At 67.5% G+C, this 11,569-nt stretch overlaps 3 protein-coding genes across 3 annotated transcripts; 1 reads left to right on the top strand and 2 right to left on the bottom strand.

Annotated features, from left to right (window-relative positions):
- Positions 1-1,634: 1,634 nt before the first annotated feature.
- EMIHUDRAFT_111991 (hypothetical protein) lies at positions 1,635-5,166 on the bottom strand (the record flags this gene model as incomplete). The annotated part of the gene is made up of 5 exons (XM_005785324.1): positions 1,635-2,138; positions 2,216-2,350; positions 2,390-3,526; positions 3,995-4,049; positions 4,580-5,166. 5 exons carry the CDS (start codon positions 5,164-5,166, stop codon positions 1,635-1,637), a joined length of 2,418 nt encoding a protein of 805 aa, XP_005785381.1.
- Positions 5,167-7,707: 2,541 nt separating this feature from the next.
- Positions 7,708-10,381, top strand: EMIHUDRAFT_230102 (hypothetical protein; the record flags this gene model as incomplete). The annotated part of the gene is made up of 9 exons (XM_005785323.1): positions 7,708-7,750; positions 7,863-7,963; positions 8,252-8,685; positions 8,761-8,927; positions 9,401-9,515; positions 9,738-9,798; positions 9,872-10,007; positions 10,077-10,248; positions 10,339-10,381. 9 exons carry the CDS (start codon positions 7,708-7,710, stop codon positions 10,379-10,381), a joined length of 1,272 nt encoding a protein of 423 aa, XP_005785380.1.
- A 155-nt stretch (positions 10,382-10,536) lies between these two features.
- On the bottom strand, positions 10,537-11,271 carry EMIHUDRAFT_441685 (hypothetical protein). The gene is given in 4 exon segments (XM_005785322.1): positions 10,537-10,572; positions 10,590-10,635; positions 10,766-10,864; positions 10,880-11,271. 2 exon segments carry the CDS (start codon positions 11,258-11,260, stop codon positions 10,820-10,822), a joined length of 426 nt encoding a protein of 141 aa, XP_005785379.1. The 5' UTR covers positions 11,261-11,271; the 3' UTR covers positions 10,537-10,572; positions 10,590-10,635; positions 10,766-10,819.
- Positions 11,272-11,569: the final 298 nt, after the last annotated feature.

Raw genomic sequence — 11,569 nt, 5'->3', positions numbered from 1 at the left:
TCTGCCTCCATGGATGATTTGATGCTCGAGCCCAAATGAACATATGAGTCGACCAAGGTATGAATCGAGAGGGTGGTTGGGGCGAGGATCTGGCAGCGTCGCCGGGGACGGCGGCGGATAGGGCGAGACAGCGGACGACGGCTGTGCTTACTGAGCAACACTGCCGTTCTAGTAGTGACGCGCGAGCGTGTGAAACTCGAGCGAGAGCCGAGAGTTGTCGGCCGGGCAATCTCACTCTCGTCAGCAGCTACCGTGTCCGGGTCCGCGACCGTGGGGAGAGGTGTGTAGTGCAAGGCTGGGTTGCCCCTTCTTGCCCCACCACTTTGTGTGTGGGGGGAGAAATTTACCTTACCTTACCTTATACCCGGCCACCAGTGGGTGTGGGACCACAACCCGGGTACACTCGAAGGCAGGTAAGCAGCGGAGCCGGAGGGCGACTTGGTCTGTCGCGAGGTGGAGGGGTATACGGTAGCGGAGCCCAGGTGTGGACGGGGTTTTTGCGGGGTATCTTGGTGTATCTCTCGTCTCCATATCTGACCGTATCCCGCCGTATCCCGCCATATCCCGCCATATCCCGCCATATCCCGCCATATCCACATGCACCCTTGCGATGCTTCATCGATGATGACGAGCTCTCGCCAATCATAGGCGGAATCGAGCGCGTAGCCGCACGGCCGGTCGAAGCGCGAAGTTCGCCCGTCGCGTCCGATTTGCGGTTTCACGCCGGACGTCGGCGTGAACACATCGTGGGGGTTCCGTATCTCATCATATCCACGTGTATCTCGTGGTGTCTCCCGGTATCTCCCGGTAAGCGGTATCCCATATCCCGGCGGATACCGCGAAAAAAACCGTCCACACTAGATTCGCGGGTAGAGGGAGAGGACCGTGAGTTGAGGAAATCGCGGGAAGCGACCCACTTCGCCACAGACGGTCCCTCGCCTCGCCACTATGACGGGCACACGCCCCGCACCGTCCGCTGTGTGCCCGTCTTTGTCCGGAGTGAATACTCCAACGCGCTCGTCGGTGACGGTGTCCCCCAACCTGCGCCGCGCTCGGCGAACCTCGACAGCGCCTTCGGTGGCATGCAGCTCTTTGCGACAGAAGCCTGGAGAGCAGCTCCTCTGCTGCTCACACACTCTGCACAGTTGACACAGCCTACTGTGCGGCTGCCACAGCTGTGACAGCGATGGGCTCGCCCTCACTGGCCCTCAGTCACTTGTGCTGCGGCTTGTGTGAGCGACACTGCTCGGCGACTGCCGGCACACTGTGAGACCATGGGTGTGAGGTTGAACCACGCTACCAGCGCTTGGTCACATCGGCCCCGAGGTCAGGTCCTTCTACTCTGTTAGTGACAAGACTTGTCTACTCGCTGGAGCCGAGCAGGAGGGCCCGGCGCACAACCCCTGGTCAACTCAGGGTCCACACCCCGTAGGCTGCTCACACCCACGTGCACCGGGACAGTGCTTGCACTGGGACCTTTTGAATGCCGCGTGGGGCTCCTGCCCGTGTCCGGGTGTGGAGACGCGAGGGCGTCGCCCCCCCCTTCTTGCCCCACTACTTTGTGTGTGTGTGGAGAAATTTATACCTTACCTTACCTGGTCTGGGATCGCTGCTGTACTCGCTACTCTGCTCGCTCAGACCGCGACCGCCCTCGCGGGCGCCCGCTCGCCCACAACCTCCCCCCGCCCGTCCCCAGCGTCGTCCGGCTGCCTCGCTGGCGGCAGCCCGCCCTCCCGGTCGTGCCTCAGCTGCGAGCGCACCCTGTCGACCTCGGAGAGGGACGCGACCGCGCGGCCGAGCGCCGAGAGCGCGCGCGACGTGCCGAGCGTCGCCGCAAACATCGAGTTGTGCAGCAGCATGTCGGCGTTGCTCACCCTCAGCGCGACCGCGGATCGGCCCCGCTCCACCGCCGAAGCGAGCGCAGTGCGGTAGAGGCCGCCGAGCGCCTCTTGCTGCGCCTCGAGCGCCGCGAGCGCCTCGTCAAGCCGCTCCGCTGCGAAGTCGTCGTTTGCGCGCTCGTTGAGGACGGCGGCGGCGAGCGCGGGGCCAAAGGCGTCGGCCGCAGCCGCGAGCGAGTCGAGCGCCTCCCAAAAGGCGTCGAGCTCGGGCGGGATCCAATCGTGCAGGATCCACTCCACCTAAGGGGCGTGCCGTGGACGTGTCACCGGCGTGTCCGCGGACATGTCCGGTCGTGCGGGGTCAGAATCCACTCCACCGCCGACTGCTGCCTCGCCGCTTGCGTCTCGGCCGCCGTGACTGCTGCGTCGACGAGCTTGCGCGCCGCGTCGATGCTGGCGCCGAGCTTGGCGGCGGCGTACGGCCCACGCCACAGCTCGGGCTCGATACACGCCTGTCCGTATCATCCTCATCATGATTGAGGTGGTGGTACGGCCCACGGCTCGGGCTCGATGCACGCCTCGCGGTGCAGAGTGCCGACGGAGGAGAGTGCGCCCTGCAGCCGCCGCAGCCGCGCGCCCACCGCCTCTGCGGCAGCCACCTGCTCCGTGTCGGCGCCGAGCCGCGTCAGAGGCTCCGACTCCCCCTTGCCGGGCGACCTGGCGCCGCTCGGCCCCGCGTCCGCCCCCTCGCCGCCAGCCTCGCCGCCGGCAGACCTGCCTCCCAGCCCGAGGCGCCACTGGCGCGCCCCTGCGGCGTGCACGCCGGCCGCCTCCGCCGCGACCTTTGCGAGCTCGGCCCGCACTCCGTCGCGCGCCCAGCGTGGGAGGACGGCGTGGACGACGCAGAGCATGACGGCGGCGCCGAGGAAGGAGTGAGTGATCCTCTCGAAGGCGACCTCGCGGCTGTGGGCTGCCGAGACGATGGCGGCCGTCCACGCGGCGACGCACGCCGCGTACCCGTGGCGGGAGGCGCGGCCGAGCGAGCAGAGGAAGCCCCAGCAGGCGAGGAGGGCGAGCAGGGCTGTGTCCGAGCCGTGGCACGCGACGACCATCAAGTACCCCGCGATGGCGCCGAGCGACGAGCCGAAGACGCGCATCATCGACTGCGAGACGGAGCCGCCCACGCGGTCAAAGATGATGAAGGACACCTCGACCGGCGCGAAGACGGCGTAGTCGAACTCTTCGCCCGGCAGGTGGAGGAAGAGGGAGGCGAGGGTGATGGAGAGCGAGAACTTGACCGCGCGCTCCAGCCGCGCGCGGTCTCGCAGAGCGCCGAGCCGCGGCATCGCCAGCCGCGGCATCGCCAGCCGCGGCAGCAGCCCGCGCGAAAAGGAGAAAGCGGAGGCGGAAGAGGCGGAGGCGGAAGAGGCGGAGGCGCAGGAGGCGGAGGCGGAGGCGGAAGAGGCGGAGGCGGAGGCGGAGGCGGAGGCGGAGGCGGCGGAGGCGACGGAGGCGGAGGCGGCCGGCTGGGCTGCGTGTGACGAGGCCGAGGGCGGCAAGAGGCGATCTCGCGACACGGTTAGAGCGAGCTGGATGGCGCTGAGGAGGAACGGGTTGACGATGAGGGCGTAGCCGTCGCGGTACTCGGCGATGTCGCCCGCACGCTCCTCTGGCGAGTAGAAGAGCGCCTGTTAATGAACGGATTAACTAACTGATCAGCTGCTTGGCGCCGCCGGCCCGCTCCTCTGGCGAGTAGAAGAGCGCCTCCCTCGCGCGTTGGAAGGCTGCAGTCACGCCAGCAAGTGCCCGCCGCACCGCCACAGCGTCCTGCCGGCGCAACGCAGTGGAGAGCTCGCGGAGCGGCGCTCCTGACGGACGTGCCGTGGACGCGTCATGGACGTGTCGCGGACATGGCGGCGCAGCAGCGCGCGGAGAGCGAGTGGCGCGCCCAGCTGCGAGACGAACGCGGCGTGCGTGCTGCTCGACCGGCCGCCAGAGCGGGAGCCTACAACACGAAACACAAGGTGCCGAGCCGAAAGACGTGTTTTTTTTTGTAGACCGGCCGCCCGAACGGGAGCCTCGCCGCAGCGCGCCGATGAGGGTGGAGAGATGCCGCTGCGCCGCCTCGACGCGCGCGCCTTGCTCCCCCGCCCCACCTCCTCCTCCTCCTCCTCCTCCGCCGCCGCCGCCGCCGCACTCCCACGCAGCGTCCTTGCGAAGGCGGTGCAGGGTATCAAACCGACGAGTCATTCTAGCATGCGTCAGCTCCAAGGAAACGCCTCCCGTCGGAGGGGGGCTGATCTCGGCTACGCTCGGCAAGTGGCAGCAGTGGAGGGGGGCCTGCTGATCTCGGCTCCTCTCGGCAAATGGGAAAGAGTAGAGGGGTCGGCTACTCTCGGCGAGTGGAAGCAGTGGCTGACCTTGCGGAGTCGGTCGAGCTCGCGAGGCGCCGCCCGAGCGAGCTGGAGGAGGAAGGAGGCGCGCACGATGCGCTTGCCTTGGGAATCGATGGAGTATTAATCAACAACTAGTTCTTGAGGGAGGAGGCGCGCATCGATGCGCTTTGCCGGAGCAGAAGACCTGCAGAGAGGGGCGCGGAGGAGGGTCGTGCAGAGGATCAATTATACATTGGTGATGCATTCATACTTAATTCATGGGAGGCGCAGAGACGCATGCGCATTGCCGGGGCAGAACGCCTCGATGAGCTCTCTTCATATAACTAATCAACAAGTAATTCATACTTAATTGATGGAGTCGCCTCGATGAGCTCGTCGTAGCAGTCGAGGACGAGCCGCTCTGCGCGCGCAGACTCGGCGGCCAGCTGGCGGCGCGCGGACCGCACGGGCGGCATGGCGGACGCGACGACGGCGCACGCGACGGAGAGCGCGTTGAGCGCCAGGAAGAGGAGGGTGTGGGCCGGGCGGAGCGCGGCGTCGCTGCCGAGCGGCGCGAGGGCGAGGATAGTGCCGCAGGAGAGGGCGAGCCGCATCGTGATGAGGTGCAGCTTGGCGTGCGCAATGCCGAAGGTCAGCGCCAGCAGGAAGAGCGTGGCAAACGCGGGGTGCTGCCGCACGGCGGCCGGCAGCGCGAGCGTGGGCAGGTTGATGATCGCCGCGAGGATGGCGCCGCGCAGGACGTCGGCCGACGTCCGGAGGGTTGCGCCCGGGTTGGCCTGGACGGTCACCACGGCGACAAAGGCGGCGAACGGTGCCTCGGGGAGCCGCAGCGGCGTGATGCCAGGAATGAAGAGGGCAGCGCCGGCGATGGTCAGAGAGAGCGACGTGCGCGCGGCCCATCTCACCTCAGCGATCCAGCCGCCGGTGGACATCGGTGCGGTACCCGCGGTGGCCGCGCGTGTTGGAGGCCGCACTTCAAGTGCTCCAACCCCGTCCCACTCCGCCCCGTCCCCCCCGGGTCCCCGGGGGGGGGGGGGGTACGCGGGGCAGCGCGCCGACGACAATGCGCCGCCGTGGCATCGCGGCGCCGACGACCAGGCTCAGAGGATGACCCCGGGTAAGCGTTCCCGTGCCTCGACAATTGCCGCTGGTAGGCGCGCCGCCGCGCCAAGCCATGGCGGGCGCGCCGCGGCCGCGCGCAACCTTCGTCACAATGCCAACCGCGCGCGGCCGTCGACCGGCAAGCACACGCCTCGACTCGGTCACAGTGTTCCGGGGGGAAGGGAGAGGGGCTGGCTCCTAGCCCGAGAGGAGAGCTTCCGAGACCCACTACATGACCACGCACACATCATCCCGCGGCCTGGCGGTCGGCGGGATTGCAACCAGTCTTCGCGTGCCGCCTGTCGTTCGCTCGGGCGCCTTGGGCGTCGGGGTGGCGAGCAGGGGACGCAGCTCTGAGCGCCCAGCGACGCGTGCCGGATGGAGTCCGGCCGCGGGTGACTAGGGAAGTTCGCCTCAGGATGTGTGGCAGTCAGTTTGGCTGAGTGTCTTGTCTTGTGGTTCTGTGTGTCGCTCCTGTGTGACCGTCATCGCCCGTCCTGCGTCCACCCATACCGCGTTGGTGTCCCAGTCGTTGGTCGGACTGTGTTTCGCCTTCCCATCAATCAATCAATCGGGGGGGTCAGTCTCTCACAACGAAACTCTCTCGCACACGCACGATTCACACAACAGGCAGTCTCTCAATCCAACTGAAAAAGTCCAAGGTCACGCACAGACAGCAGCTTGTTCTGAACGCACGGATAACACACCACGGCACTCAGCATAAAGAAGAGAGAGAGATTTTTAGCACAATGCAAACAACCGCTCACGCAGCGAGAGTGGCATAAGGTGACTGATACACCGTTGCAGTCTGTCCTGTGAATCGTGCGTGTGCGACAGCCTTCCTTTCAAATTCTTTTTCGTTCTTTTTATTTTCTGAGCTGACCACACCCCTGCCCAACGCGGCCAAAGGGTATCCACCTCGAGAACCTTTGATGAATGGGAAGGCGAAACACAGTCCGACCAACGACTGGGACACCAACGCGGTATGGGTGGACGCTAGACGGGCGATGACGGTCACACAGGAGCGACACACAGAACCACAAGACAAGACACTCAGCCAACGAGAACACCCTGCGCGGTCCGCGGCCCTCTAGAGTGTGAAGGGAACACCTGGACGGACGAGTTTCATGGCGGCGTGCATTTCCGTCCTCGCCTTCGAGCAGTTGCCGTGGCTGCGCATTCTCATGCGCAACGCGCTTGACTTTTCGGAGGCCAACACACGAGTCGTCATGCACCTGAATGTCGACACGGCCTACAGCAATCAGACGATGGCGTCGCTCGCCCGACACGTAATACTGGCAAATGGACGACTGAGCATCACTCCTGGCCGGCTTGGCGTCTCAAGAGCTAGCGTGACCATCCTGCTCGCGCACCTGCTGAACGTTGTGCACATGGACACCGCTTGGCCAAATCACTGTCAGTACGCCGTGCTGCAGGCCTCCAACATGCTGTGGGTGCGACGTGGCTGGGAGGCATCTGTGCGGCAGCTGCGCTGCTCGGCGAGTCCAGCTCCGCTCGCGGCGAACGCGGCAACGCGCAAGGTGCGCAGCGTTCCATTCTACCAGACCATCTCGCCGCACGTCGACCGTGGGCGACACGGATTTGCTTACCACGAGGGAAGCTTTTATCCACTGTCGGTCTTGCGAGCCTTCATCGGCCACTTTGAGAAAAATGCCGAATGGACCACCTCGAGGTGGAGCCACCTCAAGAGCTCCACTCCCACATGGACCAACCCGCAGACTACTCTTCTCGCCGCGTTGACAGCCGAAGCCGCGTCCTCCCCACCTGCTCAGCGCAAGCTCACGCTCATGCTGCAAGCTTGGACGAAGCCGCTGCTCTATCCCGAGGAGGTGCTGCTGCCAACGTGGAGTCTGCAGCGTGCGGAGTGCGAGCCGCTGCGCCCACGCCCATGGGACGCACAGGACTGGCAGCTTTGCTGGCGCTCGAGAGATGAAATCCGCAAGGCGCAATCGATCGTCTCGCCGGCGCAGCTCCGCGAAGTGCTTGCCAACCGGAGTCACCGGTTCTACGCGGTGAAGCGCGTGCCACGCGGTGCTGAAGGGCATCCGGTGGTCGTCGCCATCCGCGCCCTGGCGCGCACACGCACCAAATAAATAAATAAAACAGACAGCTCTACTAGGAGATTGGTAAAAAGGAACCGTTCCCCGCGCCCGTGCGCGGTCTTTGTGCAGGGTTCTTTGTGGGTGTGGTCGGCGACTAGCCCGCGGGGTCGTCCTCCCGGAAGCTAGCACTACCCATCTAGGACCAAACAAGGGGTGGGAGAAGGACAGGGTCCCCACCTGCGCGAGCGGGATCTTGTAAAGGCCCTCCGAGCAGCGCGCCGAAACACCTGGCTAGAATTCTTTGTTTCCATGGCTACTGCCGGCGACGGGACCGCCGTTCCAGCGGGGCGCGGTGCCACTCTACCTACACCTGGCCTCGCGCGCGGTGCTCGCCACACCACCTCGCACCCTTCCTGGCTCCTCACGCGAGCTGACGGCGGTCAGTGATGTCTCACCGGGCGAAGCGGCGCTCGTGGCGGCGCTCAACGCCGCGGCGCGGCAAAGCCTGGGCCCCGCGAACGCGCAGCCAGTGTCGGGCCTGCACCAGTGCGGCCTCACGGCGTCCGTCCCGGCCGTCCTCCCTCCGCATCTCATGGCGCGCCCTCCACAGCCGAACGCCAGCGCTCCGTGTACGCAACTCACGAGAGGTGTCGAGTCGCCCGCCGAGACAGCCATTCGCTTCTTAAGAGCCTACGTGTGGGAGACGCTCGGCGTGGTCGTCGAGATGCGGGCGCCCCCCTCCGGTGCCGCGGGCGCCGCCGGCGCAGCAGCGGTGGCAACGGAGGCGGCGGGAGAGGCGCGAGCGGAAGCAGAGGCGGCAGGCGGGGCGGTCGGCTCGTGGTTTGCTGCCGAGTGTCACGTGGACGGCTTGCTCCTCGGACGCGCGGTCCACCACACCGCCCACCTCGCGTGCGGCGTCGCGGCGGAGGATGCGTTGCTCCTCCTCTGCCCTCTGAAATGGGAGGCGGTGCTCGGCAACCCGGAGCTGTGGCCGCACGTCGCGATGCGCGGCGGCAGGCTCGTTCCTCTACCGCGCGCCTCGCCGCCTCTGCAGTCGCTCTCGGTGTGGGACGATTCAATCGTGGACGCCAACGAGTTTGTCTGGACAACCCGCACGCCAGCGCAGGTGCTCGCTGACCTCGCGGCGCTCCGGTTCGGAACCACCCAGCCGTCGGCGCACCACGAGGTTGTGGAGCGGCTCCTCCCTGCGATCGACGAGCACGCCCCCTCGCGGGTGCACCGCCTCACCACGCGGCTCGGGAGCCTAGAAGCGGAAGACGTACTGATGTGCCCCAACTAGCGCCCGAGAGGACACGGATTCCGCCGTCTTCCCGCCCTCATGTCGGCGTATTCAGCACGTAGGCTCGGGAAGTACGTCGGCGTTGGAGAGGGCGTGTGCCGCCGGCGGGCGGCGCAGCTGTCCAAGCTCGAGGTGGTGCGCGAGGCTCTGCGCGAGCACTACCCGCAGCTGCAGCTGTGGAGCGACGTGGTCGCCTTCTTCAGCGACGATGCCAAGCGCGCGCCTCGGCGTGCCGGAGACGCAGCCCCTCGCCCCGGAGACGCAGCCTCTCGCCTCCCCTCTCGCACGCGCGCTTAGATGCAGACTAGATGCAGAGGGGGTTGGGTTCGGGTACCGTGGGGGTAGGGGGCTCTGACCGTGGGCCGCATTCCCTCTCCCACGCAGAGGGCCGCCTGCACCGCTCGCACACCGCGCCTTGCAGCCACACACCGGTGCGGCATCCTCCCCGGAGTTCGTCGAGAGAGGCCCCTCGAGGGGCCGCCGCCGCCCGCACCGCACCAGTCTCTCCGCCGTCGCCGCCGTCGCCGCCGCCTCCGTCCGCCTCACCGTCGCCGCCGCCGCCGTCCGCCTCGCCCTCGCCGCGGCCTCCCTCCGCGTCGCCCTCGCCGCCGCCTCCCTCGACCTCACCGTCACTGCCGCCCGCACCGCACCTCACGGGTCGCTGACGGCCGCGCGCCTCTGCTGCCTGCCCGCCCTCGGCAGGCTCTGGCCTGGCGCAGCAGCTGCTCGAGGCCGACAAGAGGAGCATCCGCACCGACAAGCGGGCGGAGAGGGAGCGAGGCCGCAGCCAGGGCGCCGAGGGGGGCGGCGCCGACGGGTCTGCTCCCGGCGGATCCTCATCCGAGGGGGGGGCACCCGCCGCCCCGCCGCCCGCCACGGCGCGGCCAGAGGCCTCGCAAGCTTGCGCCGACGCCGCGCTGGCGGCGGCGGCCGACGGCGGCGGCGGCGGCGGCGGCGGCGGCGGCGGCGGCGGTGGCGGTGGCGGTGGTGGCGGCGGTAGCCGACAGCTCGCCGGAGAGGGTGCCGGGTTCGTCACGAGCTGGCAGAACCAGTTTCGCGTCGAGTCCGCGCGGCGGAAGCGGGTGGCGAGGGACGGCGAGGTCGGGGAGATCGAGACGCGCTTCACGATGAAGGAGATTGAGGCTGGGGCCGGCGGAGGCGCTCTCCGCAGAGGCGCGGCGGCGGCTGCGCGCGGCCATGGCGCGGCTCGAGGCGCTGGCCTCGGCCTCGGCTATCTCCGAGGCGATGCGGAGAGACGAGCCGTCGCACCTGAGCGCCGCTCTCGGCGAGGCGGCGGCGGAGAGCGGGGGTGCAGGTGGCCCGCCCCTCGCTCCGTCGGCGCGGCTTGGCGGGCTGGCTGCTTTGGGCGGAGGCAGAGGCGTGCGGCAGTCCGAGCTGGAGGAGCCGCAGCAGCAGCAGGCGGCGGTGGAGGCGGTGGACGCGAGCAGCGCCGCGCCCGCCGCGAAGCGAGCGAGGAGGGCGTGGGCGCCGTGGAAGGCGGGGACGAAGGGCCACGCCGCACTAGCGGAGGGAGGCGGGCGCGTTTGGCGGTCAGCGGGCGGCGCCCCAAGGGAGAGGGCGGTCGGAGCTGAGGCTGCTCGGATGAGATAGTAGTTAGTACGTCCGACACGCGACAGCAGGAAGCGAAAATGGGGTAAGTATACAACAAAACGTAGCGGATAAAACTCGCCGCCGCAGGCTCAGACAGAGGCCCATGCGTGCAGAACGGGGGGGGGTGCGGTGAGCACCAACAGTCACACAACACACGTACCGTAGCGCCCAGGCGCAGTCTCCGCAGACAGACAGGGAGAACGAAGAGGACAAAACACAAAACTCGCGCCGCAGGCGCAGACAGGCAGGGAGAACGGGTGGGAGCACAAAACGTACCTGTCCGCAGGCGCAGACAGGCAGGGAGAACGGGGAGCACAAAATCTACAGCAGGCCTGGCGAGGCACTCCAACGCCTCTCGGGGTTCGCCAGCAGCAGGCGCAGACATGCAGGGAGAAGGGGAGGGGACAAAACGCTTGCGCCGCAGGCGCGCAGGCACAGCTTGTCTGGCCCAAACGCTTCCAGTGCTAGCTAGTGAACATGCGTGGAGGTGGTGGTGCGAAATGGTGGTGGTCAGACGATCTGGCTCATCTGGGCATGCGGCGCTGCCGACTCTTCGCAGGCTTAGGCAAGGTCCTCGCCACTCGACCGACACGGCTCCATCTTTGAAGAGGAGCCGCGGGGCTGCGTCGTTCGAGCGAGGGCGGTGACGCGGCGAACGCGCGACTGAGCCGTCTGCTTGGTCGCGCCGAGCGCCTGTGCGAGGAGGGCTATCGACACCTGCCGGTGCGGGCCAGCGTGGCAGCCGACGGCGAGGTCATGGTACAGCCCATCGGCGATCAGGTCGCGCGGCGTCACCTCGAAAAAGTGGGCAAAGATGCAGCCGCCGCGGACGGCATCATTCTCGTGCGCCATGACGATCGGCAGCCTGGCCTCGCGCGCGGCGCGCACCTGCTCTGCGAGCGCCTCGGCGCCCTCGCCGGCCCACGTCGCCTTGTTCAGGTAGAGCAGCATGTGGGTCGCCTCGTCGCCGCCGCTGTCGCTCGCGCGAGGCAGCGAGGAGAGGAGCGAGGGAATCGCGTCGGTGACAGAGATGCTGCCAGCCACGGCCACCGCGACTGCATTGGCAAGCCCTCGCGCCCCGGCGTTCAAAGTCGAGGCCCAGAGAACCACCGGCTTGGGGAAGGCGAGGCCGTCGGCTCGGATCTCGCCCGGGATGCACAGGGGCAGCTCCTTTTCGCCCTCGTACTTTGGCGTCTTCAGCAGCAGCGCCTCGGCGATGACCTTGAGCGAGACGTGCTGGAAGGCCTCGATCCGATGCCA

Source organism: Emiliania huxleyi, assembly GCF_000372725.1.
Source record: "Emiliania huxleyi CCMP1516 chromosome Unknown EMIHUscaffold_161, whole genome shotgun sequence".
Classification (NCBI taxonomy): Eukaryota; Haptophyta; order Isochrysidales; family Noelaerhabdaceae; genus Emiliania; species Emiliania huxleyi.
Note: the sequence above shows the minus strand (reverse complement) of the source record. Positions and strands in the feature narration are given on the sequence as shown.

What these genes read in the sequence shown, in the direction of transcription:
- EMIHUDRAFT_441685 (XM_005785322.1), bottom strand. Translation starts at nt 11,260, where the DNA reads ATGCTGCTCTACCTGAACAAGGCGACGTGGGCCGGCGAGGGCGCCGAG.